Source organism: Barbus barbus (assembly GCF_936440315.1).
Source record: "Barbus barbus genome assembly, chromosome: 27".
NCBI lineage: Eukaryota > Metazoa > Chordata > Actinopteri > Cypriniformes > Cyprinidae > Barbus > Barbus barbus.
In genome coordinates, this window is record NC_136755.1 from 11,617,608 (window position 1) to 11,645,239 (window position 27,632).

General features: G+C 40.5%; 2 protein-coding genes across 2 annotated transcripts in view; one reads left to right on the plus strand and one right to left on the minus strand.

The window, feature by feature from the left end:
• Positions 1 to 5,648, minus strand: LOC306847393 (kelch-like protein 38). The gene is made up of 4 exons (XM_079381320.1): positions 5,350 to 5,648; positions 3,164 to 4,517; positions 2,974 to 3,079; positions 1 to 1,736 (listed from the first exon to the last, which is right to left on the minus strand). The coding sequence occupies exons 2-4, from the start codon at positions 4,514 to 4,516 to the stop codon at positions 1,447 to 1,449; spliced, it is 1,749 nt and encodes a 582-aa protein (XP_079237446.1). The 5' UTR covers position 4,517; positions 5,350 to 5,648; the 3' UTR covers positions 1 to 1,446.
• LOC306847392 (protein FAM91A1) overlaps positions 5,595 to 27,632 on the plus strand; it is a 25,339-nt gene continuing 3,301 nt past the window's right edge. Inside the window, exons 1-22 of the mRNA XM_079381319.1 lie at positions 5,595 to 7,051; positions 8,277 to 8,361; positions 8,583 to 8,734; positions 9,678 to 9,735; positions 11,865 to 11,932; positions 12,160 to 12,273; positions 12,624 to 12,714; positions 18,065 to 18,127; positions 18,326 to 18,432; positions 18,521 to 18,559; positions 20,179 to 20,291; positions 21,405 to 21,514; positions 21,683 to 21,792; positions 23,648 to 23,734; positions 24,054 to 24,183; positions 24,892 to 25,040; positions 25,447 to 25,581; positions 26,246 to 26,359; positions 26,470 to 26,542; positions 26,667 to 26,804; positions 27,102 to 27,209; positions 27,344 to 27,467. Coding sequence (XP_079237445.1) covers positions 6,980 to 7,051; positions 8,277 to 8,361; positions 8,583 to 8,734; positions 9,678 to 9,735; positions 11,865 to 11,932; positions 12,160 to 12,273; positions 12,624 to 12,714; positions 18,065 to 18,127; positions 18,326 to 18,432; positions 18,521 to 18,559; positions 20,179 to 20,291; positions 21,405 to 21,514; positions 21,683 to 21,792; positions 23,648 to 23,734; positions 24,054 to 24,183; positions 24,892 to 25,040; positions 25,447 to 25,581; positions 26,246 to 26,359; positions 26,470 to 26,542; positions 26,667 to 26,804; positions 27,102 to 27,209; positions 27,344 to 27,467 — 2,240 coding nt within the window. The 5' untranslated portion in view covers positions 5,595 to 6,979. The remainder of the gene's footprint in view (positions 7,052 to 8,276; positions 8,362 to 8,582; positions 8,735 to 9,677; positions 9,736 to 11,864; positions 11,933 to 12,159; positions 12,274 to 12,623; positions 12,715 to 18,064; positions 18,128 to 18,325; positions 18,433 to 18,520; positions 18,560 to 20,178; positions 20,292 to 21,404; positions 21,515 to 21,682; positions 21,793 to 23,647; positions 23,735 to 24,053; positions 24,184 to 24,891; positions 25,041 to 25,446; positions 25,582 to 26,245; positions 26,360 to 26,469; positions 26,543 to 26,666; positions 26,805 to 27,101; positions 27,210 to 27,343; positions 27,468 to 27,632) is intronic.

Here is a 27,632-nt window from a genome sequence, read left to right on the forward strand (position 1 = left end):
AAATATATAGTAATCAACATTTGAAGTGGATCAAAAAAGTTAATCAAAGTTGTCCTATAAGATAAGAACGCATTTTGATTTTAGGTTTTAGGACAACTTTGATGAAAGGGTTTTGATCCACCTCAAATGTTGACTAATGTATTTTTAATTGTGTTTAAAAAAATAATTTTTAATATATGATAAACATTCATAACAGAAATGACACAATATTAATTTTTGCATGCCCAGTAGCCACAGCTGTATCCCATCTAGCCTTAAGCCCTGGTCCTGGGGAGCCACCGCTCTGCCAATATTGTCTCACTTATTAAACACACCTGATTCAGATCACTAGGTCATTAGGCGAAAGCTCCATGAATTCAGCTGAGTGTGTCAAATAAGGGAGACATACAAATTGTGTAGAGCAGAATTGAAAACCACTGACCCATGCAAACCTCCAGAGGGACAACAGTAAGTCTTAAACTTATTTATATCTAATTAAGTTAACTTGCTAAAATGCTAAGAGATGCTTCTCAGCTTAGATCGGAGGGTCTTCGAATGCTGTCTCAAACAATGGGGAACCTTGGTGTCAAAAAGGTTGAGGACCACTGCTGTTTATTTTTATTTTTTTATTTTGCTGATGGCGCAATTGTAAATCCCAAAAGCATATTTGATTTGAATATAATCACCCTTGTACATCTATAAAAGTTTACCACAGTTAATTTCCATGTTCCAAACCCCCGAAATGGGTTCATTGTCATGCTGGAACAGAAAAGGGCCCCATACTAAAAATGTTCATCTCAGCAGATTGCATGGCTGTATGCTTGATTTTATGCATCTGTTAGATATGTGTGTAGCAGAAATAGTAAGCCATGTTAATTAGAAGCAGGTGTCCACATACTTTTAGCGTGCATGGTACATCAAACATTTCATGATCCATTAGGTTATTTTTTGGCTTTCGTTAATTACATAGAACTGACCACACACCACAGCTCTCAGGGAATGTTCTCTTCACTTCACCAATTACTTCATCAGTCATGTCCTTATGTTTGTAGATTTTACACTGGCTAAAAAGATTATCATATCTCCTGGATTCCAATTAAATGCATGCTAACAAGGCACTATTGACAAATTTTGCTGTTCTGAGAGGAGATCATGATGAGAAACATCTGTCTGAAGACTTTCGGGTCACATTTCTGCAGGGACAGCTGTACATTGCATAAGTCTGCCGTTTTGCTCTGAGGTCCTGGGCTCACTCCCTGAGGTCCACTGATTTAAGACGGCACAGATGCTGGCAAACACCAACAGCATACCATCAAAGCCACAGCTGAGATGTACTCAACCCACAAACGAATGCAACCTTCCTCAGCTGGTTTCCAGTCTCAGCTGTGGCCCCATATTTCTAATTTCCCTTAACGAGCAGGGGAGCGAACGGGATGCCCAAGCAGAGATGTTGCGCTCTCTGAGCAGTCATGGTGGGTTGGGGCGGTTGGAGACACAGATCAGCGACAGTGAACCATGATCAAACAGTTTGTACGGTAATGATCCTTTAGAAGTCCACACGTCTGTTTTAGGGTCATAGCACTCAAAGCAGTCTGAGTCTTCGATAACATCATGACCGTTGAGGAAACGTCCTCCGGTCACATAGAGTTTGTTATTGATGACTGTTGCCGCATGGTGCATCCTTCTCTCCTTCATGTTGGTGCACTTCACAAATTTATTAGCTTTGGTGTCATAGGCAATCACTCTTCTTGTGTATCCTAAAAATAAACAGCAGTTTAATGTTTCAACTCATCAAATGATTCATAATGTTTCATGGCTAGATTACTGTGATCCTAGCAAGGGGCAAGATTTTCCCCTTGATTTTCCTCTTGACAACAGCATTTGTCAGATTTATGAACAGATTAACTTTGAGGTGTTCAGGGCCCGGTTTCACGGACAGGGTTTAGACTAAACCAGGATTAGGCCATAGTTCAATTAGGACTTTTAAGTAAATTTTATTAACATACCTTAGAAAAAACATTACTAGTGTGCATCTTGAGACAAAACAAAGCCACTGATATGTTTTAAGATGAGTCAGTGCAAGTTTATTTGAGTTGAAACAGCTCAGAATTACATTTTAGTCTGGGACTAGTCTTAAGCCTTGTCTGTGAAACCGGGTGTATGTCTATTTGTTAACTTGTTCGTGACATTTAGATTTGTAAGGTAAAAATGTCGAATTTATGTAATAATTTCATGAATGAAATGCATATTTTAAACATCATCATTATTTATCATAATATAGGCCAAGTGAGTGGAACCATTCAATCTGAAATCATAATCTATTCAACTGACCCTTCACAGGGAGCTTGATTGACAGGCAATCTGACCATTCATAACGCCAAATCCGCAATTTTTGTCCAACAAACAAATTAGACAGAAGAGTAGATTAACTTTGGTGGACTTAAACTTGAAAAATGGTGTGTATTGAGTCTTTCCACAGTTAAAATAAAATACCTCCAGATGTTCATTCACGTTTATTTCATGCTTTAAGTAAATACGAAAAGATGATTGGTTCACATGCCGCTTGAACTGAGGCGCTACAGCGATCTGTCATGACACATTAAAGAGCCACAAAATGGTATTTAATGATTGAATTTATTACAAAATGCCAAAATTAAAAGCTGAGACTTTGTTTCATACCAAAAGTAACCTGATCTGTCTTGTCTGTCAGCGCATTTTCAATGTTCTTTGCTTCGCAATGTATTTTTCACTGCGAGAGCGGCATGACTTGTCAGACGTATCAACAGTAACTGGTGGTGGGGGGGGGGGGGCATCTTCAAGATGACTTAAAAATGATTTTAAAAAAAGACCAAAAAGATAATCCAAAACAACTAAAAATCAAGGTATAATTTTTTAATTCACCCACTCAACAACTGCTTTTTTTCTTTTGAAGAACCATAGTCACATTGTTTTAAATATTAGATTGTCCATATTCTTTCTTACAGTTTAACCCACCTCCAACAATATAAATCTTGTCTTCTATCACAGCAGCAGGTGCGCAGACGTTCTTCACTGTCCTGGTTTCCAGTCTTGACCACAAGTTGCGGGAAATGTGATAAACCTTGGAGAGACCAAATGCATTTGTCATGTGGGATCACACCTTGAGTGAAGCACAGATTTATAATCTCTGAATGACTTTTGTTACCTGTATTTGTCTCACTGGATTCTGCAAGGCATCCTCTCCTCCAAACACATAAATCCTCTGATCGTTGGCTGCGACTGCAGGGTGTAGGACTGCTGTGGGCATCGGCGCCATGGCCTCCCATTGATTGAACATGCTGTTGTAGCGCTCCACCGTATTTGAGATCTGTTTATCTGGTCCTATTCCACCAAGAGCAAAGATGAAATGTAGGTAGGAGACGCACTGATGGGCATACCGTGGCTCCAGCATGGGCTCGGCGGTCCTCCACTGGTTGGTCTTCAATGAGAGAGTATAAACTGTGGCGCTAACCGCACTGTCTCCAGATACCAGACTAAGACTGAGGCCACCAACCACGTACAGAATGCTGTGAATACACACATATGCCGCCTTGTAGAGTCGCAGAGGTAGTTTGGCGAGCCACTGCCACCGTTGTGTCCGTTCGTCGTAGAGAAGCGCCTCTCGAGACGTCTGTTCGTTGTTCTTGCGGCCTCCAACCACCACCAGAGTCTCTCGGCACGTGTAGCGACGTGGTGTGGTCCAAAGAGGCTTCAGCTCTTGAGTGCATTTTGCGCTTACGGAAAACATCAGACGTCGCACAGACTCAATGATCTCCGTGCACAGCGTAGACGACTGGACAAGCGGATCGTTGGCGATAAACTGGAAGAGGTATGTCGGATGGATGTACCTCAACCGGACCTTCTTAAAGAGGTCATGAATGGCTCCTCGCCGGGAAAAGGGGTCATGGTGGATCCAAGCAAGTAACGTCTCGAAAACCTGCTCTTCCTCCGCGCACAGTCGGTCATCCTCCAGGTAGCACATTAGCTCAGGAAGGGAAAGTTCACAGAAGTCCTCAGAAGCAGCTACGTCTGAGAAACACCGCACAGCCATTTCTTTGGCTCTCTCCTTGAGGCTTTCACAGTGAAGGATCTCTGAGAGCCGGATCATGCTCAGGCAGTTTTCCGGATTGAGCTGTTCCTGTAGGAAGGTGGAGCAGGCCTCAAAGAGCCTCCCGTAATGCAGCATGGAGGCTGCCTGCATCAGGGGCAGCACCAGCTCCATGGTGATGGTGATGGTACCAGTATAGATGTAATCCACAACACATTCGATGACCTCCGATGCAATGCCTTTCAGGTCCACTCTAGCCTGGTTGCTCTCCCGGAAGTTGCTGCAGAACATGGCTCGGAAGTACGGGCTGCTGGAAACCAAGACGTTCCTGTGGCATGGGATCTCCTTGTCTTCGGTGCACAAGATCACATCGGTGAAGATCTGCTCCTGTCTCAGTATGTTCAACTGAAACAGGAGGTGAGCGGGGAGCTCTTGGTCCTTGAATGGAAAAATCTCTGATGTACTAGCCATGCTGCAAAAGGAAAGGATTTAGAGTTTACTGGCAAATTACAGTTGAGTCATAGTAAGAAGTTATGGTTTGCTGTTGTCATGGCCACCACACAACCTTTCCTTGCTCCCTCTCTCTGTTTTATCACCCCTGATGTTTAGCGCCAGGCCACAACGTTCTATTCCAGTGTCCCTTAAATCATTTTAATGCTTCCATGTGCAGAGCTTGGCTACATTTCCCTATCAAAGCTAAGTTTATCAACGCCGTTGTATCTCTTGCCAGCTGTTTCTGATCCCCTCGGTAGGTTTGCCCTTGACAGCCTAACCATTTAGACGAGGACATTTCATGGGGCTATTATCAACACTAAGTCGTCTAATCACCCCAGAGACAGCTACTGACTTTATTTCACTCCAGATCACATGGGCCTGTCTGACGTCTATTTGGGGATGCTAATTGTTTTTTTTTCTTATTATCAAACACCATTCTGAGACACCACAACAAGGCTAAAAGTATTCCCCAAAGATAAAAGATACCATATCATATTTCAGTGGCACTTATTTAAAATAGACCGCAAACTCTGTCACCAGTGCAGTTGGGAAAATGACAGTAACAACAACTGCTGTAAGAAAATCTCAATAAATAAGTATTTCACTGTCTTGACTCTGTAATTTTGCTAGATCATAACATGTAACTGCTTAGTATGATTAAAAACTTGCATTGCATTACCAGGACAATTCAGAAGAGGTAAACCACTTTTAAAAAGTTAATGCTCTATCAGAATTCACAATCTATGCAATAAAGCATTTCTTCAATTAAATCTTGTTTCATACATTTTTAAAGTAGTTCTTGAACTTACCTGTTTGTTCTTTACACTCAAGTTGATGAGTTTGAACCGAATCGGGCACAGTTCAGCAGGATAAACGCAAATACATTTCTCCCAGATTTCTCTCTCAAAGACGACACAATCAAAAGTGGCATGGAGAAAGACACAAGGTTTCAAGTTTGGAGTTTGCCATGAGGTCGCTGTGTACATTCCAGTTACCTAGAATAGTCTGAAGGGCTGCTGTTGTCCAGGGCTCACATGTGACCCTCCCCTTGTTTATTCCCACAGTGGTAGGCCGTGCACCATGCATTTTGTGTGTTTTCTATGGCAGTGACAGAGAACCCAGCTAATCCGGAGGACAGAGGAAGGGGTTGAGGGCTTGTGCACACCCCTTGGCAGGCTTGTGTAACCCAGGAAGCTGGTAAATATAGTGCAGTGCTGAAGGCTAGGATGAGTACGGTGAACAGCTGAACTGTTAGGACTTTGGTTTGCCTCTTGCTTGAGAAAATAAGGAAAAAACAAAACAGACTGCTATTTATCTGCCACCTATATGAATTTGCACTTGTTATCAATTTATTTAGTTTCTAGCTTTGTTGCATGGAGACCTAACATATTTTTATATATTTCCGTCAGTGTCCTATAGTGACAGATTACCAATTAATTGCTTTTATGTAGTATATGCAATCAACATAAAAGAAAATGAAAAGGGCGGCAAAAGCATGTAAATGAAAAAAAAAAAAAGATCATATCAGATGAACTAAACTCTAGATACTGGTGTGTATATATACAGTCCTATCATCAGCTGCATGCTGCTGGGAGAAGATGAATTACTGTCATGTTTAGATTGCTGGAGAGGGAAAGAAAAACAGACATGCATCTAGGCAGATTATATGACAGTCCCAGAATGCCAGCAAGTGAGCATCATCTTTAGTAATGTCACCTGTTCCCTTTGATGTACACAGCTGTGTTTGCTTTGCCTACTGCACTGCTTTCCCACCTAGTGGCTTGTAGTAGGTGTGGTTAAAGCATTGATCTTAACACAAACAGAAGATATTTGTATGGAAAATTTGATAGCGATACAGTAGTTTTATAATAAGGTGTGGGCAAAGATTTAGCATATGAGTTTCAATTTGTGCTATCACGGTTTATTTCGGTTACACCCTCACTACATTTGAATGCACTGCGTTTTAATGTTTGGTCTGACTGCAGCGATGCCTGATTCGTGAATGAATCGTTCATTTGAGTCGGATCTTTTTCATGATTCCGTTGAACCCGCTCAAACAGACGGGATGTCAGTGACATGAGCAAAGAACCGCTGAATCAGTTTATCAAACTCGTTCATTGGAACGAATTATTTAAAGAACCGATACGCGAAAACGAGTCGGACTTCCCATCACTGCTGTTCTGCACTTGAAACTAATCCCCTTTCGTCACGCGCTGAGCGGAAGTGACGTACATAGCCAGAAGCGTGACGAAGGCTGGCTTAAAAATACAACAAGGAAGTGAATGCTTACTGTCAAGGCTAAAATAACATTCATAACGGAGACATTTAATTAGCTATCGGTGTCTTATCACGGAATAAATAACGTTACCGGGAGGGTGTAGTCATCTCGGACTTACCCGGAAGCCCGTGAGTATCTGTTTGAATAACTCGAGTCCAGCAATGAACACGGACGTAGAATTTCACATCAGGCAGAATTACCCGTGGAACAAACTGCCAGCTAATGTCAAACAGGTACAGTAACACACAAACACCATCTGACACGGCTTTCCCATCATTACCTGCATAATAATTCACAGCGTCAGCATGATTTCCAGAGATTCTGTCATTCATCTCATTCATTCAGTTATCCGTAAACACACACACACACACACTGTCGTTACTGTCATCAGGTTCCTCTGCATGATACCTGCAGATCAATTATATAAGAAGGCTATCATATCATAAACAAAATTGTAGGAATTGCATTTTTAAAAATATAAATTAGTCATTGCATTAGTTGTGTTTGTATCGACTTTGTATCAGAGGTTTCTTCTAAAATTCCTTTGGAGACAGTAACTCTCTGATGCATGAGTTATTAAATATTATATCTTAGACTTACCTACATTGGGTTCTTTAAAATAAATCTGAGTCTATTTATTAGAGTTAGCCTTTGGCTCAACACATTGATCTTGCAAAGTGGCTCTCGTTCTTTTCTGTGATGTTTGTTTTAATATTTATTATTATTTTTTTTATTTAATTTTTTTTTCTGTGATGTTGGTATGATTTTTGTTAGTAGTTATTGTAAAGCACATTGGTCAGACTTGTGTTTTTAATTGTGCTCTATAAATAAATAAAACAAACACAATTAAAGCATGTGGGGATAAAATATTGTAATGTTTCTTAATGCTTTGAAATAATATGTACAATATATTACACTGAACAATATATTATTCAAATAATGTTTAGTTTTTATTGAATATTATAGAATAGTTCATTGTTTTATTTTGCAGTGAACAAAATGTAAATTATTTTTTTATATATTTTTGTATTTGTTTTATAATTGCTTATTAATATTTAGAATTTAATTTTTTATTTTTAAAAAATTGAGTTATTTGTCAACTGCAATATAGAATAGAAGAATTATGGGTAGAGAAACCATGCATCAAAGGGTTAAATGGAGAACAAATGAGACAAATGCTTTAGGATTAAATGTGGATAGCATAGAAATTGTGGCTTTGGAAAATTTTTATGAAATTTAGATTTTTTTTTCAGAAGGAAATTATTTTTGACATTTGACATGATTTTTCTTTTACATTAAAATCAGATGATAAACTGTCAATTTCACATTCTCATAAATAATGCCAAACATTGTGTTTGCATTGTGTAACTAAATCCATTGGAATTAAATATTTTTGCACTTTCATTTCTGTAAGAAATGTTTTTCAGTGTTTCAATTGTCATCTTGCTTGATTCATAGAGCCTGGGAAACTCACAGCGTGAATATGACAAGCAGGTTCTTCTGTACAGTATCCGAAACCAGCTTCGCTTCCGCAATAACCTAGGTAAGCATTAGATGAACGGAGAAAATCTATTGCTTTTCTCTCCCATAACTCCTTTTTTCATTCTGACATTGTTTCAAACCATTTGTGTTTCTCACTCCACTCTGGCCAGACCAACAAGCTCATTGTAGCTCCTGTCAACAGATGTAATTACATTGAAATAATGAGCCTCGTTACTCTGATTTAGTGTCCCACAACACTGTCAAAAACCTCTTCTCTAACAGTCAGGCATGTGAAGAAGGATGAACGCAAGTATTATGAAGAGCTGTTGAAGTACAGCCGGGAGCATCTGATGCTCTACCCCTACCACCTGTCTGACATCATGGTCAAGGGTCTGCGGGTCACCCCCTTCTCCTACTACATCAGCATCATGGAGGTACGGACAAGTCAACTGTTTGAATAATGTTTACTGTAATCGTTTTTTCATCTTTTAATTGTAAAGAGAGAATAATGGGGAGAATAGGAAATTTACTAATTAAATTTTCTCAAACTATCACATTATTTTGTCTACACTTATTACTGAGTCTGTGAAAACAGTTACAGCATATGGTAGACATGGGCTGGCATCCAAACGTTCAGTGTTTTTCTGATCTAGTTTGCAAGTGTTTTTCTTCCTTTAATGATAGAGTAAATAGAGAAGTATTCACTCATAAGCTCATTACAGTACAAGTTCTGCATTCTGATAATGCTTCAGACAGGTATGTTTGCTAGACGGTAGTGTTTTGTTTGCGCATATAAGGATTACTGTAAATGACTCCTACAGAGTGTCAGCTTACCATATTTTATGGTATAAAACAACAGCGTCTGCTTTCTGTCTATGTGACTTCTGGTGTCACTTATGTAAATTCATCTTATGTTCTTAGTAAGTTTTTAAATGATGTAGTCTACTCTTTAAGCATTCAAAGGGAAAGTTCACTATCATCATGTACTTACTCTCATGTTATTCCAGACTTGTATATGTCTGTCTTTTTTTCTGAGAAATTAGAAGTTTTAATACTGCTCTCTTCCATGCAATGAATGTTGATGGGAACCAGGATGCCAAACTCCAAAAAAGAAAAACGCAATAAAAGCCTCCAACAAGTATTGCTTTGTTTGAGAAAAATCAGTCATCATTCACTTGCATTCTATGGAAAATAGCAGCTTGTACATTCTGCTGTACACATTTCTTTTTGTTTTCCAGTTATGAAAAAAAGTCATGGGTTTTGAAAAGCATGAGAGAGTAAATGACGACAGAATCGTAATTCGTAGATGAAACTATTGTTTCATTGGACTTCAATTGATTGCAAGTGCATGACCCAATCTCTTTCCCCTTCATTCAGGACATCATGAACTGTGAGAAGAGTTATGATTCCCTGCCCAACTTCACTGCTGCTGACTGTAAGTTGTTCTCTCTCTGTCAGAGCTGGGAATCATTATTTGTTACTGTTGCTGACTGCTCATGCACAATAACGAGGCCACAAGCCACTAGAGACGAATATACATTGCTCACTCAGAATAAAGTGGCACAGAATTACTCTGACTAATAGTGAATGTAAATATTTTAATGAATGTACTTTGCTAATTCTTCAGAAGAAATATGGCATTGCTTTCTTGATGCTTCAAATGTTCCATATACCACAAAAAATGTATTTACTGTTTAATGCGGCTCAGACGTAGCGTACATGCATTTACTAAATTATTAGTGAAATAATATTTAGAAAATGTGTAATATATGAATATACAGAAACATGGCTAGCATTTTATAATAAGGTTTCATTTCTTAACATTAGTTAATGCACGAGGTTGATTTAGCTGAAAATGAGTTTTGCAATCACTACAAAGGAGCAACATAATAGTGTACAAGCACCTGACAACAAGACAAACCATCATAGATTATTTTATAGTATTTTTAGAGTATCATTGCATTTTACAAACCCCTTATATTTTCCTCATATGTCTTGTCATTATTCAACTGAAAGAAATGTACTGGCGTATCTTCGGGGAATTGATGTCAACACTCTTATATGAATTACAGGCAAAGATTAAAGTGAATTGTGTAAGTCTGTACAGTCATACATATATTTGTACCCCAAAGCATCTGGGTACAGAGTCACTGGCATAGTAGCACATCATTAAACTATGTTATGAAACAAATCATTTGTAATTGGCACATAATAATAATAATAATATAATAGTAATAATAATAATAGCTGGCTGTACATGCTTAGAGATTTCATAGAACATGGTCTTTGGGTTGGGTAGACAGAAGGTAGCCAGCAGGCTATGCATGGGTTTCTCGCTCTAATCTCTTTGTCTGAAGTGAAGCTGCACTCCTGCCCTTCACAGCTCACCCCACAGCCTTTGGCATCATGCCTGGCACGTCACGGTCAGGCCTGGCCTTCTCTAATAATCCCAGACCCCTGTGCCTTTACGCATGGTGAGGGACAGGCTGCTGAGGCCCCAGGAAGGCAGGATCTGGGGCATAGAGGAATATGTTAAAGTCACCGAGGTTCCGCCAAACACTAAAGGACATCTATGATGTCCTACCAATTGCATGCATAAGTGGTCAGCTCTCAATAGAGGTGAAAACTGTGTCCAAAATGTTTTGTGAACCTCAAACCATATTTGGAGATATTCGAAAACGCATGTAAGCCATATTGCATAAGTGTTTGTAATGCTGCCTGGTCACTTATAAATGATCCATTGTACTTTAAATGCACATACATGTACATCCAAAGTTTAAATAATGATTCTGCTCAATTCCAATTTGATTAATTTCAGTTCACATTTATTCGTATAGCGCTTTCATGAGACATTGTTTCAAAGCAGCTTTACAAGAGATGCATGTTTCTACATTTACAATTAAGAGTAAATTGTTATCAGAGCTGACTGTCAAAGTAATGTCCATATGGCAGGAATGTACAGTTCTATTATAATAAATCATGCAGTTAATGGTGCATTCAAGCAGAAACAAAGAACACTAAGGCAATGATTACGTTGTGATTACAATGAAAGGATAGTTTATAATTTGGAATCAACAGTGTGCAGAATTTTTTTCATATTTTATACCAACGTGTAGTGAATGCTATAGACTTTTACCAATCCTATCAAAATGAATGCTACGGATGTGAAAACGTAGAAAATCGAATCTAATCCAAATTTTTTTATGACTGATGAAAGTTTTGGAGGCAGTGTGTAAACGTGATTGACACAACGTGAGATCGTATTTATTTTTTTTACATGCAAAAATTTCTGACAAAGATTTCGGACTCGGTGTGCAGTGACCTTTACTCTGTAATCAACACTTGTCATTTACGCATTTGACTTTAATAGCAACAGATAAAAAATATTTAGCTTAATTTTGTGTTCTTTTTGCCCCCTTATCTTGAATTTTTGCCCCAAGTCCTCATTACTTTCCGATCCTGGTGTAAACAGGGTCATAGATTGCAGATTAGGTGTCCATACATAAAACATTTGGTAGTTAGTGTCCATTAGCGTATTTATTGATCTGCCTGTTGACCTTTCAGGTCTGAGGCTGCTTGGAATTGGCAGGAACCAGTACATTGACCTAATGAACCAGTGCAGATCTTCCAAAGTAAGTCACTCTTGGTTTTACACTGTAGATCAATTAGGATGTTATGGTTAACTTCCATGGAATATGTTCTGGGAGTTTAAAATGATGTTAATTAGATGGTTCTCAAATCTGGATGGTTTCATTGCTCCCGTTGAAGATGAAAGATGTAATCCATAGAGAGCAGTGCTTTGTACACACGGTGATAACCTCACACTGTTGAGGTTTCTGCAGCATCTGTCTGTGTCTAGAAATTCTTCCGGAGGAAATCGGCTCGGGATCTCCTGCCAGCAAAACCTGTGGAGATCACGGTAGAGCCCTGGTGGGTGGTACAGACCGGATATATCACCGAGGATGACATCAGGGTAAAGTGGATTAATTTAACAATGTTTCTTTATTCTTGTTCATGAAATTACATTAGGCTTTTGGAAATGGAAAAAGGGAAATAATATTACTTCAAAGAAATGAACACTGAGAATAGACATAAATTATTCATTTAATATTTATTTTATGATTTAACTGTTTTCCAAAACACACCATTAACAGTTATGTAATTTTTAAATAAAGATGAGCAAAACATCAAAACAAAGCACCAAATTATTCTTAACAGCTACATTTTCGCTCATATTTCCCACATGAAACTATCAGAGGACAAAATGTCTTTAGTTGCACATTTGAAGATTTCTAACTGGAGTGAAAACTGGGTTGATTCCAGATCTGCTCTGGGGCGGAGAAGGCGGCCATTGATAAGATGATAGATTCTGGACCCCAGCTGGCTGGATCAATGGAGTACAATGTGGTTTTGAGTGAGTGTCACAGAGACAGTTTCAGTTTTTTAGAAAACCACTTGAAATAATGATGATCAAACCAGGTCATGCTCTGTGCATACATACAAACCAGTGTACTCATATTTAGCATTAATGTTATAATGGAATATAAAAGACTTTGCTTTGATTGTCATCCTTTTTCAGGACTGCATATGGTGGAACATACTGATTTGGTAGCACTGGTGACCAGGGCCCGTATTCCTAAAGATCTAAGAATCCTTTTAGAGAGCTCCTAATTTAGCTTAAAAATTTATAACTAGGAGTCTTAGCTTAAAAGTGATTCAGGACCAATCTGAGAGCAACTCTGAGCGAGGAAAAGACAAAAACTGTGATTGGTTGGTTGTCAAGAAGGAAATAAAAGAGTGCTTTTAAGAGTAGGGTATATTATAAGCCTTCACCTTGAAATTACAGGCGTAACAAAAAAAGTTGTTTTACCGTACTCGCTCTCTCTCTTTCTCTCTCTCTCTCTCTCTCTCACACACACACACACACGTTTACTTGGCTATCTAAATGGGGACATTCCATAGGCATGATGGTTTTTATACTGTACAAACTGTATGTGCTATTGCCCTACACCTACCCTACACCTAAACTTAGCCGTCACAGGAGACTTTCTGCATTTTTACAATTTAAAAACAACTTTGTTTATTTTTAAACCCGTTTTACAAATGAGGATGTCCCCAAAGGGAGGTTTTTGGTCAGGTTTACCTCACTTTTGGGTACAAATTTGTCCCCAAAATATGGCAAAAGTAGGTACACACACACACATTATATATATATATATATATATATACACAGCCACCTCAGCTGACCCCTCTCAATGTGAAGGAGCAGCGGCTCTACTCTGAGCTCCTCCCGAGTGACCGAGCTTCTCACCCTATCTCTAAGGGATCGCCCAGCCACCCTGCGGAGAAAGCTCATTTCAGCCGCCTGTATCCGGGATCTTGTCCTTTCGGTCATGACCCAAAGCTCATGACCATAGGTGAGAGTAGGAACGTAGATTGACCGGTAAATCGAGAGCTTCGCCTTGCGGCTCAGCTCTTTCTTCACCACGACAGACCGGTACATCGACCGCATTACTGCAGAAGATGCACCGATCCGTCTGTCAATCTCCCGTTCCATCCTTCCCTCACTCGTGAACAAAACCCCAAGATACTTAAACTCCTCCACTTGAGGCAGGAACTCTCCACCAACCTGAAGTGGGCAAACCACCCTTTTCCGACTGAGGACCATGGCCTCGGATTTGGAGGTGCTGATTCTCATCCCAGCCGCTTCACACTCGGCTGCAAACCGTCCCAGTGCCTGCTGAAGGTCCTGGCCTGATGAAGCCAACACGACAACGTCATCTGCAAAAAGCAGAGACGAAATCGTGTGGTCACCAAACCTGACACCCTCCGGCCCCTGGCTGCGCCTAGAAATTCTGTCCATAAAACTTATGAACAGAACCGGCGACAAAGGGCAGCCCTGCCGGAGTCCAACATGCACCGGGAACAAGTCTGACTTACTGCCGGCAATGCGAACCAAGCTCCTGCTTCGGTCATACAGGGACCGGACAGCCCTTAGTAAAGGACCCCGGACCCCATACTCCCGGAGCACCCTCCACAGGCCGCCGCGAGGGACACAGTCGAATGCCTTCTCCAAATCCACAAAACACATGTGGACTGGTTGGGCAAACTCCCATGAACCCTCCAGCACCCTGTAGAGGGTATAGAGCTGGTCCAGTGTTCCACGGCCCGGACGAAAACCACACTGTTCCTCCTGAATCCGAGGTTCTAATATCGGCCGTATTCTCCTCTCCAGTACCCTGGCATAGACTTTCCCAGGGAGGCTGAGAAGTGTGATTCCCCCTGTAGTTGGAACACACCCTCCGGTCCCCCTTCTTAAAAAGAGGGACCACCACCCCGGTCTGCCACCCCAGAGGCACTGTCCCCGACCGCCACGCGATGCTGCAGAGGCGTGTCATCCAAGACAGCCCCACAACATCCATAGACTTGAGGTACTCAGGGCGGATCTCATCCAACCCCGGTGCCCTGCCACCGAGGAGTTTCTTGACTACCTCGGTGACTTCAGCTTGGGTGATGGACGAGTCCACCTCTGAGCCCTCAGCCTCTGCTTCCTCAATGGAAGACGTGACGGCGGGATTGAGGAGATCCTCAAAGTATTCCTTCCACCGTCCAACGATATCCCCAGTCGAGGTCAGCAGCTCCCCACCTCTACTGTAAACAGCGTTGGTAGGGCACTGCTTCCCTCTCCTGAGGCGCCGGACGGTTTGCCAGAATCTCTTCGAGGCCAGCCGATAGTCCTTCTCCATGGCCTCACCGAACTCCTCCCAGGCCCGAGTTTTTGCCCCCACAACCACCCGGGCTGCAGTTCGCTTGGCCTGTCGGTACCCGTCAGCTGCCTCAGGAGTCCCACAAGCCAGCCAGGCCCGATAGGACTCCTTCTTCAGCTTGACGGCATCCCTTACTTCCGGTGTCCACCACCTGGTTCGGGGATTGCCGCCTCGACAGGCACCGGAGACCTTACGACCACAGCTCCGAGCGGCCGCTTCGACAATGGAGGTGGAGAACATGGTCCACTCGGACTCAATATCTCCAGCCTCCCTCGGGATCCGGTCGAAGCTCTGCCGGAGGTGGGAGTTGAAGATCTCTCTGACAGGAGACTCGGCCAAACGTTCCCAGCAGACCCTCACAGTACGCTTGGGTCTGCCAAGTCTGTCCAGCTTCCTCCCCCGCCATCGGATCCAACTCACCACCAGGTGGTGATCAGTTGACAGCTCCGCCCCTCTCTTTACCCGAGTGTCCAAGACATACGGCCGCAGGTCAGATGAAACGACCACAAAGTCGATCATCGACCTACGGCCTAGGGTGTCCTGGTGCCACGTGCACTGATGGACACCCTTATGCTTGAACATGGTGTTCGTTATGGACAAACTGTAACTAGCACAGAAGTCCAATAACTGAACACCACTCGGGTTCAGATCAGGGGGGCCGTTCCTCCCAATCACGCCCCTCCAGGTGTCACTGTCGCTACCCACGTGGGCATTGAAGTCCCCCAGTAGAACGACGGAGTCCCTGGTTGGAGCACTTTCCAGCACCCCTCCCAGAGACCCCAAGAAGGCCGGGTACTCTGCACTGCCGTTCGGCCCGTAGGCACACACGACAGTGAGAGACCTATCTCCTACCCGTAGGCGCAGGGAAACGACCCTCTCGTTCACCGGGGTGAACTCCAACACATGGCGGCTGAGCTGGGGGGCTATAAGCAAACCCACACCAGCCCGCCGCCTCTCACCATGGGCAACTCCAGAGTGGTGAAGAGTCCATCCTCTCTCGAGGAGTGTGGTTCCAGAGCCCAAGCCGTGCGTAGAGGTGATCCCGACTATCTCTAGTCGGAACCTCTCAACCTCACGCACAATCTCAGGCTCCTTCCCCGCCAGCGAGGTGACATTCCACGTCCCTAGAGCTAGCTTCTGTGTCCAGGGATCGGGTCGTCGAGGCCCCCGCCTTCGACTGCTGCCCGATCCTCTTTGCACCGGCCCCTTACGGTCCCTCCTGTAGGTGGTGAGCCCACGGGAAGGCGGCCCCACGTCGCTCCTTCGGGCTGAGCCCGGCCGGACCCCATGGGGGGAGGCCCGGCCACCAGGCGCTCGCATACGAGCCCCAACCCCGGGCCTGGCTCCAGGGTGGGGCCCCGGCTGCGCCATACCGGGCGACGTCACGGTCCTCTGAATATTGTCCATCATAAAGGGGTTTTTGAACCGCTCTTAGTCTGACCCGTCGCCTAGGACCTGTTTGCCTTGGGAGACCCTACCAGGGGCATATAGCCCCGGACAACATAGCTCCTAGGTTCATTCGGGTACTCAAACCCCTCCACCACGTTAAGGTGGCAGTTCAAGGAGGAGTATATATATATATTCTTTATTTTTTATTTACCATGCTATCATACTTACCGTGTTATATAGGAAATGAACAGAGACCGCCTAATAAGTGCTGTAACAGACCCAAATCATTACTGCTGCATAGTTGCATTTTTCCAGTTGCCAAATATGTTAATGTAGTGATTGCATCCATTTCTGGTGCTATGGCATTTCTGCGCAGTGTCTGAGATGTTAACGTGTCTCTAATAAGATCGGTCACAAACATGATCCCTGCACGATCTAATGTGTAGCGTCTTATTAACTCACTGTCATGCATTGTGTGCAACACATTTCTTCTCCCTCTTCATGTTTCATCCATTTTCTCCACTGCTAAAGAAACTCTTAAGCCCCTTAAAAGTCCTCGTCCGTACTCCTAACAATTTTGGACCTTGAGACCTCTTTTAAGGGTTAAGATGCTTTCTGAATTACTTTTTTCTTTACTAGGATCTTTTCGTTAATTTTAAGAGGTAACGCCCACATTTCTAAGAATTTTCTTAGAATTTTGTTATTAGGAGCAACTCTTAGCCCTAAAATGTTTCATGAATACGGGCCCTGGCCTTTAAAAAAAACAATTGTGACATTATTATTGTATTGCACCACTAAGTGCAATTGCCAATGATATTGCATATAATGGTACAGAATTTTACAACTTCTAATTAAAAATTTTGTTTACACCTTTTATATAGAAATTTTATAAATAAATAAAAAAAAACTTTCCCTCTATCTTTCTCTCCACCTACTAGCTTGTACTTATTTGAACAATGACTGAGACTTGGTGTTACGAGCACTTCCTCTGTCTGACTGCCTCTTCAAGATGAATCGCTTTTTGTATTCCCCAATTGTAAGTCGCTTTGGATAAAAGCGTCTGCCAAATGACTAAATGTAAATGTATATAGGCTTAATTTTGATAGACTTTAACTTTTAAATTTTGACAGTGAGATTGAAATGAGACTCTATAACTGCCATTGTTAATAATATAAATGATTAAAATAGTAAAAATTAAATTCCCTCACTCCACTAATTATTATATTAATAGCAATAATACTACTACTACTAATAATAAAAACAACATAATATATACTGAATATTTAACATTTCAGCCAAACTATCATAGTCTCTGCATCCAGTCTGTAGTGGTCTGCACAGAGCTGTCCATTGGCCTGTGCAGATGATTGGTTTCCATGCACAGCAGTTAATGGTAGCGCACAATCCAAAAGTGTGGGGCAATTTTGAAGTTGGACCAGTACGACCTCTAACAAAAATGTAGTCGCACATGCATGAAAAGTGGTTGGAAAAAGCCACAATTTAGTCACAGTCTGAAGCCCTGTGTTTTTATGGGTGGTACATTCAGTACAATAACTTTCTATCTATTTATCTTCTCCATTTTTTTTTTTTTTTTTTTTTTTTCTCCAGGTTTGTACAACCGGGGCTATATATATCTTGATGTGCCCATATCAGATGACAGCTGTATATCAGGTATGCACTGCAGTTTATCAAATAGGCTTTATTTATAACCTCTTTGGAAAAGGATTTTGCTCATCCACCACCACAGATTGTTCATAATAGCGTATGGGAGAATCATTGATCAAAAAGTGTTGATAGGATGATCACAAATCCATTTGGAAGAATAGCAGAGAAAACGTCTAGGTTACTCTTCTTGGTTTTCATTTTCAGTGCCGCCGCTTGAGGGGTTTGTCATGAACAGAGTCCAGGGTGATTATTTCGAAACGCTACTCTACAAAATCTTCGTTTCCATCGATGAGCAGACTAATGTGTCAGAGGTACATATTCAGTTTTCCCTTTCATTTCTTTTCAATGATTCTGCTCGTCTTTGAGAATCTCATAGCACTTTTCTGTTTGTCATTTCAGCTGGCTAATGTACTGGAGATTGACTTGGGCCTGGTGAAGGTACGTGTCATGCAGGGATGAAAATGGAAGTCCATTTACATGGAATGTTTGATATGAAATGATGCCTTTATAGCTGACTGGGAGGACGGTGAATCCAGGATGCACCGGTTCTGGAATTACCGCCGCTGCCGCAAAGGCAATTTTCCAAATTCTTTGACCTTTTGATGGGTTGTGAAATGAGTCCTCCTTTGAATGTATGATGCAGACTGAGGAGAATGAACCATTGTGTTCACACATTTCCTTTGTAGCTGTTTAGCACCATTTCAGTATCTGGCAGAGTGGAAAACAAGCTTATTCACGAGAACCGTCATGAAAATCCATAACTCCCTATTAGAAAAGCCAACGCTGACGTGACTCAAAGGACACAATCTTTAAGAATGAATTTATTTTTACACAAGATAGCTAGTATTCATTTTCATTATCTCTGACATTTTACTAAGACAAATAGAATGAAACGTTTCCTTCAGTCATCCTAGTAGTGAAAACCTATTCATTTAGTAAATAATTACTAAAGTATCTTTGAATAGATCCATTGCTGTCAGTGTTTATGCGTGGCAGACATGGTTCCTTTTGATAGCGATGTGCCTGAAGATAAATACTTCCATTGGAAAAGCTTGAATATTGGACCTTATTTATGAAACATGAGCAATTATTTTTTTTTCCTCTTTTCTTTTTTTGTAAATCATTTATAAAGCCAATCAAAGTATCCATTTATGTAAGAATCGTTTTATGAACATTATTAATTAAGGATTTATACAGAATTTAATTCTGCTAATTTTTCACAAATAATGAACACTCTCTCACACACACACACACACACACACATATGCAATGATATTTAAATAAAAAAATTTTTCACCATAATTTATAGTACAATAAAGGAATCTAGTATCAGGCTGTATGGAGCCCAAATCCTGACCTACTTTCTCCAGTACTATTTAGTCAGGCTAACATAGTTTTATCTTTATATGTGACCGTACCGCAATTTTCTTTTCTGTTCCACTTCACCTAGAACCATTCTGAGTCGTGCTTATGGCCATGTCGAGAATAACCTTTAGAAAAACAAGGGAATATGTATTCATAACCTTAGCTTGGTTGGCCTAGCTGCAGAATCAGTTGGATGCAACAGATTTGATGTATCTTGTTTTCAGGTGAAAAGGGCAGATGGAAATTGTGTTTTGGCAATGATGCTGTGATAATGTTTATTATTATAAAGCTGTTTTCGATATCGCTATGGATTATTCTTGAAGATGTGTGTGGATGCTTTCCAAACATAATTCAGAGACTGGCTGACTTCCGGAGAGTCACGTGACGTGCTCATGAACCTAGTCGCACTCGAGTAGAGCTCTGTACGTTTGGCCTCTTTTTGCTGATTTTGTTCGGGGTTGGGGTGGGTTCTAAATTTGTACAGCTGCTTTTTGTTTTGTACTACTGTTCGACAGAATAAAATTCAGTAAACCGTTGTAAACAAAACAAACAAAAAAAGACTGGCTGACTTCCTCGTAAATGAACGGTTTTAACATGCTATTATAGAAGTTAATAATTATCACTGGATTGTGTATGAATGCTGAATGAATATTGGACTATTTATTTTTTTATTTTTTTGCATTGTCTTCCAGAATGCAGTGTCCATGTATTGTCGCCTGGGGTTTGCTATCAAAAAGGGTCAGGTGATCAGCCCGGACCAGCTGCACCCCTCGTGGAAGAGTGCCCCTTCGGTCAATAGACTCAAGTATGAGAAGACATACCTGACACTGATGAATAGGCTTTTAGTGCTGGCTCACGTCTGAGAAACAAACAAAGCATTTGCTGCTCTAGAAATCTAAACTCCAGGCTGTTCACACATTAAGAGATTTTATCTGTGTTACTGCTGGACATCCAGAGTTTATTGTTGGGCTGGCCATATCCTAATCTGGCCATACCACATCATAATCACAAATATGACTAGGATTAAATCAATATTCTATTCTATATATCTATTATCTGTTCAATATTTATTTATTTATTATGCTAAACATGTTAAATAAAATGTTAATTTAATAATAATTAATAATTTTTTGATAATGGAATAATTCAAGTTAATTAATACTCCAATAAAATAAGACATTTTATTATTATTGCTATTATTATGCATTTTTAATTGTTCATTTCCCATAAACGAAAAACTTTTTTTTTTTTTTTTTGTTCTTCATAGTGACATTATAAACATCTCTTCACTGCAAATCTAGAAAAATCATACAATCTCCTTCTCTGTACCAATGTGCTATATTAGCTTTGCATCTAATATCTAATAATCTAACAATATGTAATGGCTAAATATTTGGAAATGTGAGAGGAAAAATAAGGAGAACCTGTATTATGTGTCCAGTAATTGTTGACATTGTCATTTGTATATTCCCAAATGATTCACTAACAAATTGAAAGCAGAACTGAATCGTGATTGAGAATCAAATCATTCAGAATGGGAATGGTTAAAAAAAATCTCATAATGTGACCAGTAGTTAAAGTAAAGTAAAAAAAGTAAAGTCGTGACGTATTGTCAAGTATGGTGTCCCATACTCGAAATTGGTGCTCTGCGTTTAACCCATCCAAGTGCACACACACAGCAGTGAGTAGTGAACAAATCCACACACACACACACACACACACCGTGAACACACACCCGGAGCAGTGGGCAGCCATGCTGCAGCGCCCGGGGAGCAGTTGGGGGTTCGGTGCCTTTCGATTACGAGTCCGACTCTCTAACCATTAGGCCACGACTTCCCCAGTTGCTGTATGTGTGAATGTATCTTTAGTCTGGTGTTTCACTGTGTTTTATATCTAAGTGTTTTCTCGCACTTGCCAGAGGCACTATGGACCCTCAGAAGATGCTGCTGTCATGGGAGGGTGGGAGTCCAGTGATGGAGGCCGGTTCCTCAGCCACTGATACAGACACCACCAGCCTGGAGGACCAAGGTGAGAGCACAGCAGCATTCATTAAATCATACACCGCTTTCCACTCATCCGTTAGACACTAGCTCACTTTACTGCAGTGTATTATTGAACATTAGTCTGGCTCCGATCAGTACATAAATCATCATAATGTGAATTAAGTTGACTCTGATTTTTTTCCCTGTCCTCTAGACACTGCAAGTGTGAGCAGTCTAAGTATTCCAGCTGCCCCGACTAAGAGGATCGCCTTTCTGTTTGACTCCACGCTCACCGCCTTCCTCATGATGGGCAATCTGTCCCCTGTTAGTGTCTCATTCACAGATTAAAGTATTTCTGCTTTCCAATTGACATATAGTTGAAACACTACATGTGGCTTATTTTACTGTGTATTTTAAAGGGGTCATGAACTGCCTTTGTTTTTTATTTTGTACTGTTCTCTGAGGTTCACTTATAATGTTATCAAGATTTTTACTTAAAAAACATAATTTAGAAGTAATAGGCTATTTTCTGTCTTGTTTTTAACCCCCCCAGCAGACGCTCTGTTTGAATAGGCGTGGCAGATTGTAGACTCTGAAGTAAACACCCACTGCTATAATTGGCTAACAGTTGTAAATGTTTGACAGCCTACATCCTTCCTAAATGGATACTGCTGTGTTTTAGGTTAAAAACGCATAAATACTCAGTACATATCAAGCGATCTGTAATAACAGACAAAGCAATATTAATCACGTAATAAAAACAATTACTCAAACTTGTGTGGTGTGACATAGGATCCCATATAGTTGGCACAGCATCGTCTTTTCCTTTCAATCTTTCTGAAAATCCTGTGTTGAATTGTGCCTTGTTTGTAAAAGAATCCACAGTAAAATTAAGTGAACAAAGGACCACATTTTTACTGATGCGGTCTGGAACTTCTGATAAAGTTTATCGTTTGGTTTCTGCGTAGACCTGCATTTGCTGCTCTTGTCATTTACCTAGTATTTGTGCGAGTCAGTGGGCGGGGCTAAACATGCAGTGATGTAGAAACAGGCGTTGATCTTCTGCGGAGGCGGTGTTTAGCCACACTATTACATCACAAAGTGGCACATTCCACAAGTTGTCGTTTTGGCTTCAATATAAGCTGCTTTTAGACTAACAGGAAAGTTTTGATTTCTGAATATTACAGGATGTTTTTATAGTACGATGACCCCCTTATATATCAAAGGTTATTTATTAAAATAAAATTATTTTATTTTTTCTCAGTTTATGACCCCTTTAAAGGTGTTTGATAATATTTAGTGCACTGGTTCATAATTGGTGTGTTGTGACTGAAAACACGTTGCAGACAGGGTTGCCAAGTCTGTGGTTATACTGTGGAACTACTTTTAAACTTGCCACTTTTTTTTTTTTTTTAAGCCTTCCTGAAGGTTTGACATATTACATAAATTGTATTTGACGGAAATGCTTCAATTGAAATATTTTTTTACCCATTTAACATTCTACCAATGATACAACTATGCTAAATGTTATGCTAAGTTTGTGAGGGAGGGGCACTGGTTGGGAGCCTTTGAGCTCCTCTTGATTACAGTGTTATAACAGTTTTATAAAAAACATTATTGTTGATGATTAGTACTGTATAGAGATTTTCATACTAAACTTGTGTATAACACATAACATCTTACTGATACTTATATGTCGGGCATCCCTACAACAGTAATTGCCCTCTAATTGTTCTCTATGGTATTTAGATGCTAATTCATCTGTTACTTGGTAGAAGCAGCCAAATGAAGCAGGTGCCAATATGGGCAAGTTGTATGACATGCATTTATCCTAAAAAAAAAACACGAACAAAGCTTCTTGAATGCAGCCCAAAATATGTTAAATATGAGTTCACTTGCTGAAAAGGCAAAACGTGGTTTGTGCCTTCCACAATGTGTTTACTGTGGTGAATTATTGCCTGCCGAGAGCATGAAAACATTGAAATTAAATTTTGTACACTAAACAGTTTTAGTAGTGTTGTCCCCACTTGAAGTCCAGTGGAAAAGCTGGACCCTGAAGCTAACTGGTGATTTAGTGAACTTCTAGGAGCTCAAGGGTTTTCCAAAATTATCAGTCATCAAATATGTTTAGTATATCATCTCTAAATATCTGGATTTCATGTGGTGTTTTTCATCTCAGAACTTGAAGAGCCACGCCGTGACGATGTTTGAGGTGGGGAAGTTGTCTGATGAGACCCTGGACAGTTTTCTCATGGAACTGGAGAAGGTAATACTCTTATTATAGGACACAAAAGAAGCTGAGGGACACACTGTGGACAGACAATCTCCGTCTCTGTGCTCGTGTTGAAATAGAAAGGGGCCACCACCAGGGGCTGATTATACAGCACACACACACTCACATTTTTTGCTTTGGCACTGCTCTCACCTCTCTTGCGCATACAAAAGCATGAAGGCTATTGCATTCCTCCCTTAATATCTCTCCAACCTTTAGTTACTCTTTTCTTGTTTGCACATGTTCCTTTACTCACTGACATAATGACTTTCTTTGTGTGTTGAACTTGATAAGGATGCTTTTATGTTGTAAGGTTGAGAGCACTGCTGAAGGAGAGGCTCAGAGATATTTTGACCATGCGCTGACCCTCAGGAACACAATACTCTTTCTGCGCTACAACAAAGATCTCACGCCTGATCAGGGCCCTGATGTACCAAATATAGGTATGTGTTAGTATGTGAGGGCTTGTATATACTAGACCTGGGTTATCAATAAAATATTTATGTAATGCTATATTGTTGCTTACAAATTAAATTTATTTCTATGAATCAGTTCTTTTGAATCCTTTTCATTTAAAAATGTTCATGGATGGATTTTTAATGATGCAATAATTCTTTACCGTTTTAGTTCTTAAATTTATTAATAATGGTTTCTCTTAATTTTAATTAAAATTCATTTTTGAAAAAAAAAAAAATTGAAAAATGAATTTGAAGTAAAGGTTGCATTTATTTGCATTTATTCAAAAATAACCTTGTTATTCTAAAATTTTACTACAATTTTCAATTTTAATATATTTAAAAATGCAATTTATTCCTGTGATTCCAAGCTAAATTTTCAGCATCATTATATCATTGCATACACATCATTTCAGCATCGGTCTTCAGTGTCACATGATCCTTCAAAAATCATTCTAATGTACTGATTTGCTGCTCAGGAAACACGTATTATCGGTGTTGAAAATTGTTTTTGCTGCTTAATATTTTGTGGTAATGATTCTGGTGGGTAATGCACGCCACTATCAGTGTCCTTATTTAAACTGTATCTCTGTGATCTTTATTAAATTACATTTTCTTTCAATTATGGAGCGGTACAAGTAGACACATGTTCACACATCCTGGTTGGCACTGATGTTTGTTTGTGTTTCTTGCCAGGCCTGCCTCTGGACCTCCTCCGCTGTGAAAGCCTGCTGGGATTGGACTCTGCCACCTGCAGCCGTGTGTTGAACAAGAACTACAAACTGCTAGTTTCCATGGCGCCACTCAGCAACGAGATCCGGCCAATCAGCAGCTGCACGCCTCAGGTAGCTCAGTAGACTATAGTCAGATCCGAAGGGAGGGATGTGTGAACGCTGGGACTTACGAGACTGTGTGCGCACTCAGTGAGCAGTCAGATACTTGTCCTCTTGAGAGTATCATTCAAGCTAAATAGGTCATTCTTTGCCTTCGGGTTTCTTTATAAAAGTTGCACCGTGTACAAAAATGCTACTCACCAACTACATCTCTGCATTTCCATAATGATCTTTTACATGCTGTCTAGATGTCTTTTACAAATAAGGTCAGCATTTGGCCTGGGGGAGAAGTTACGTGTGCATTTGGAATAGCTTAATTTCATTACACTTCATTACATGTTTTGTCACTAGGAGCTGTTGGTTGGAAGTTGGCCATGTAGCGTAGCTTTATATTATGTGTCTGATGTGTCTCTTCCAGCACATTGGTCCAGCCATTCCTGAGGTCAGCTCCATCTGGTTCAAACTGTATCTGTATTCTGTCACTGGTCAAGGCCCTCCATCACTTCTGTTGTCCAAGGGCTCCAGGCTCAGGAAGCTGCCAGAGATCTTCCAGGTCCGTTTCAGCATTGAAATATTTTTCATTTTTGTTTGTACAGTATATATGCATATTAGGGGTCTTAGGCTTCTTCAAAAACATTTAAAAAAATCTTATGTTCACCAAGGCTGCATTTATTTGATAAAAAAAATACAGTAAAACAGTAATATTGTGAAATATTATTACAATTTGAATGAACTCTTTTCTATTTTAATATATTATGAAATGTAATTTATTCCTGTGATAGCAGAGCTGAATTTTCAGCATCATTACTCCAGTCTTCAGTGTCACATGATCCTCCAGAAGTCATTGTAATATGCTGATTTACTGCTCAGACATTTCTTCTTCTTCTTAATATTGAAAACAGTTGTGTGCTAAATTTTCTTTCTGGAAACTGTAATGCATTTTTTTAAGCCTTCTTTGAATATAAATATTATAATTGTATATACTGTTGATAAATTGAATGCATTCTCACTGAACACAAGTATTAATTCCTTTCAAAAAAACAAAAACAAAAAAACTTACTGTCTCCAAACATTTTAATAGCATCAAATGCATTATAAACATGCTAAATATCCTGTTATCATATATGATTTTAATAAATTATTTATATACTTTTATAATACACTAAATCCTTTTTAAGTAAAATATAGTTTACATAATCATATGATATGTTACTCAGGCCTATGACCGTCTGCTTATTACATCATGGGGTCATGACCCTGGGGTTGTCCCGACATCCAACGTGCTAACAATGCTGAATGATGCCCTCACCCACTCTGCTGTGCTCATCCAGGTAATACAGGGAGACCCTGAACACCCAAGAATTATCATATCTAACACATTCTCAAATCTAATCTAATTTTAATTTAATTTTAAAACATTTAACAAAATCACTCTTTTCAGGGTCATGGAATGCATGGACACGGTGAAACTGTCCATGTCCCATTCCCATTTGACGACGAAGACCTTAAAGCAGGTACAATCTTAGTTGTCTATACATATAGTGGCCCAGGGTTTTTAGGGTCACTGTAGATGTGTTTAGCACTCTGAATAGCCCAGTCTTTCTAACTAGCCGCTCTGATTTGTGTTGCCTCTCCCAGAGTTCTCATATTCCAATATGTGTACACACAAAGCCCTAAAGATCCTGCGGGACAAAGTGGATCTGGAGCACCAGTGTGGCTACATCACCATGCTCAACCACAACAACAGACATCGCAGACGACCTAGTGAGGCCGATGGTGGGGCTAAGAGCTGCTTCTTAATTCCAACTGTCCATTTAACCAATCTCTGAAATGCCTGATTAGGACAAGCCCATATACTTATCATTAGCCACTCTAGGCTGTATCGATAAGTGCTGCAATTAGGCAACCGGTTCAAGCTTTTGCCAGTGTGTTTTATTAGAGCAGGTCTCTAATTCAATTAATGTTTAATTGCAGTCCACACGTTTGATTGCATCACTAATCAGAGTGAAACCTGAACGCTACCTTCAGGGTCTCAAAGGAACTTGAGATTCACTCTCTTTGCTTTCCTCACAGGAGACCCTGATCTTAGCGGAGTGCTTGATGTCAACGGAAGCAATGAATCTTTCGAGCTGGTTACGGAGGAGAATAATGGAGACAGCAGCAAGAAACCGGGAACAGAAGGTAGGTGGTGTTTGACTGAGAGCCAGAATCTGCAGATTTTTTTGTAGAAAACATGCAGAGTATAGTTAAACGTGTTGTGGGTACTGATAATCAATCAGGTCATGCGACTAAGCCCTGTTTGTTCACTCTCCCAGGGTCGTCCAGTGAGGATGAATGGGTTCCTCTGGAGCTTTGCTTTGGGATGCCTCTCTTTAGCTCGGAGTTAAACCACAAAGTGTGTCAGAGGATCGTCTCCCACAAACTCTGCAGCAAAGACAGGTGACAACCTGAACAAATGTCCCCTTTTTTAGTGTGCATAAGTGTTTAAAAATACTGTGTTTGTAGACATGCACTGGCATATTTAGCTGCGATGAGCACCGTCGCTCAATGTGCCAGTGCATGCCTGCAAATATTTCTAGCAACCCATTATTTTACTGATCCCAG

What these genes read in the sequence shown, in the direction of transcription:
- LOC306847393 (XM_079381320.1), bottom strand. Translation starts at nt 4,516, where the DNA reads ATGGCTAGTACATCAGAGATTTTTCCATTCAAGGACCAAGAGCTCCCC. An exon ending in ATCCAGTGAGACAAATACAG is followed by an intron (nt 3,080 to 3,163) that starts GTAACAAAAGTC and finishes GGTCTCTCCAAG; the next exon opens with GTTTATCACATTTCCCGCAA. An exon ending in CAAGATTTATATTGTTGGAG is followed by an intron (nt 1,737 to 2,973) that starts GTGGGTTAAACT and finishes GTTTATTTTTAG; the next exon opens with GATACACAAGAAGAGTGATT.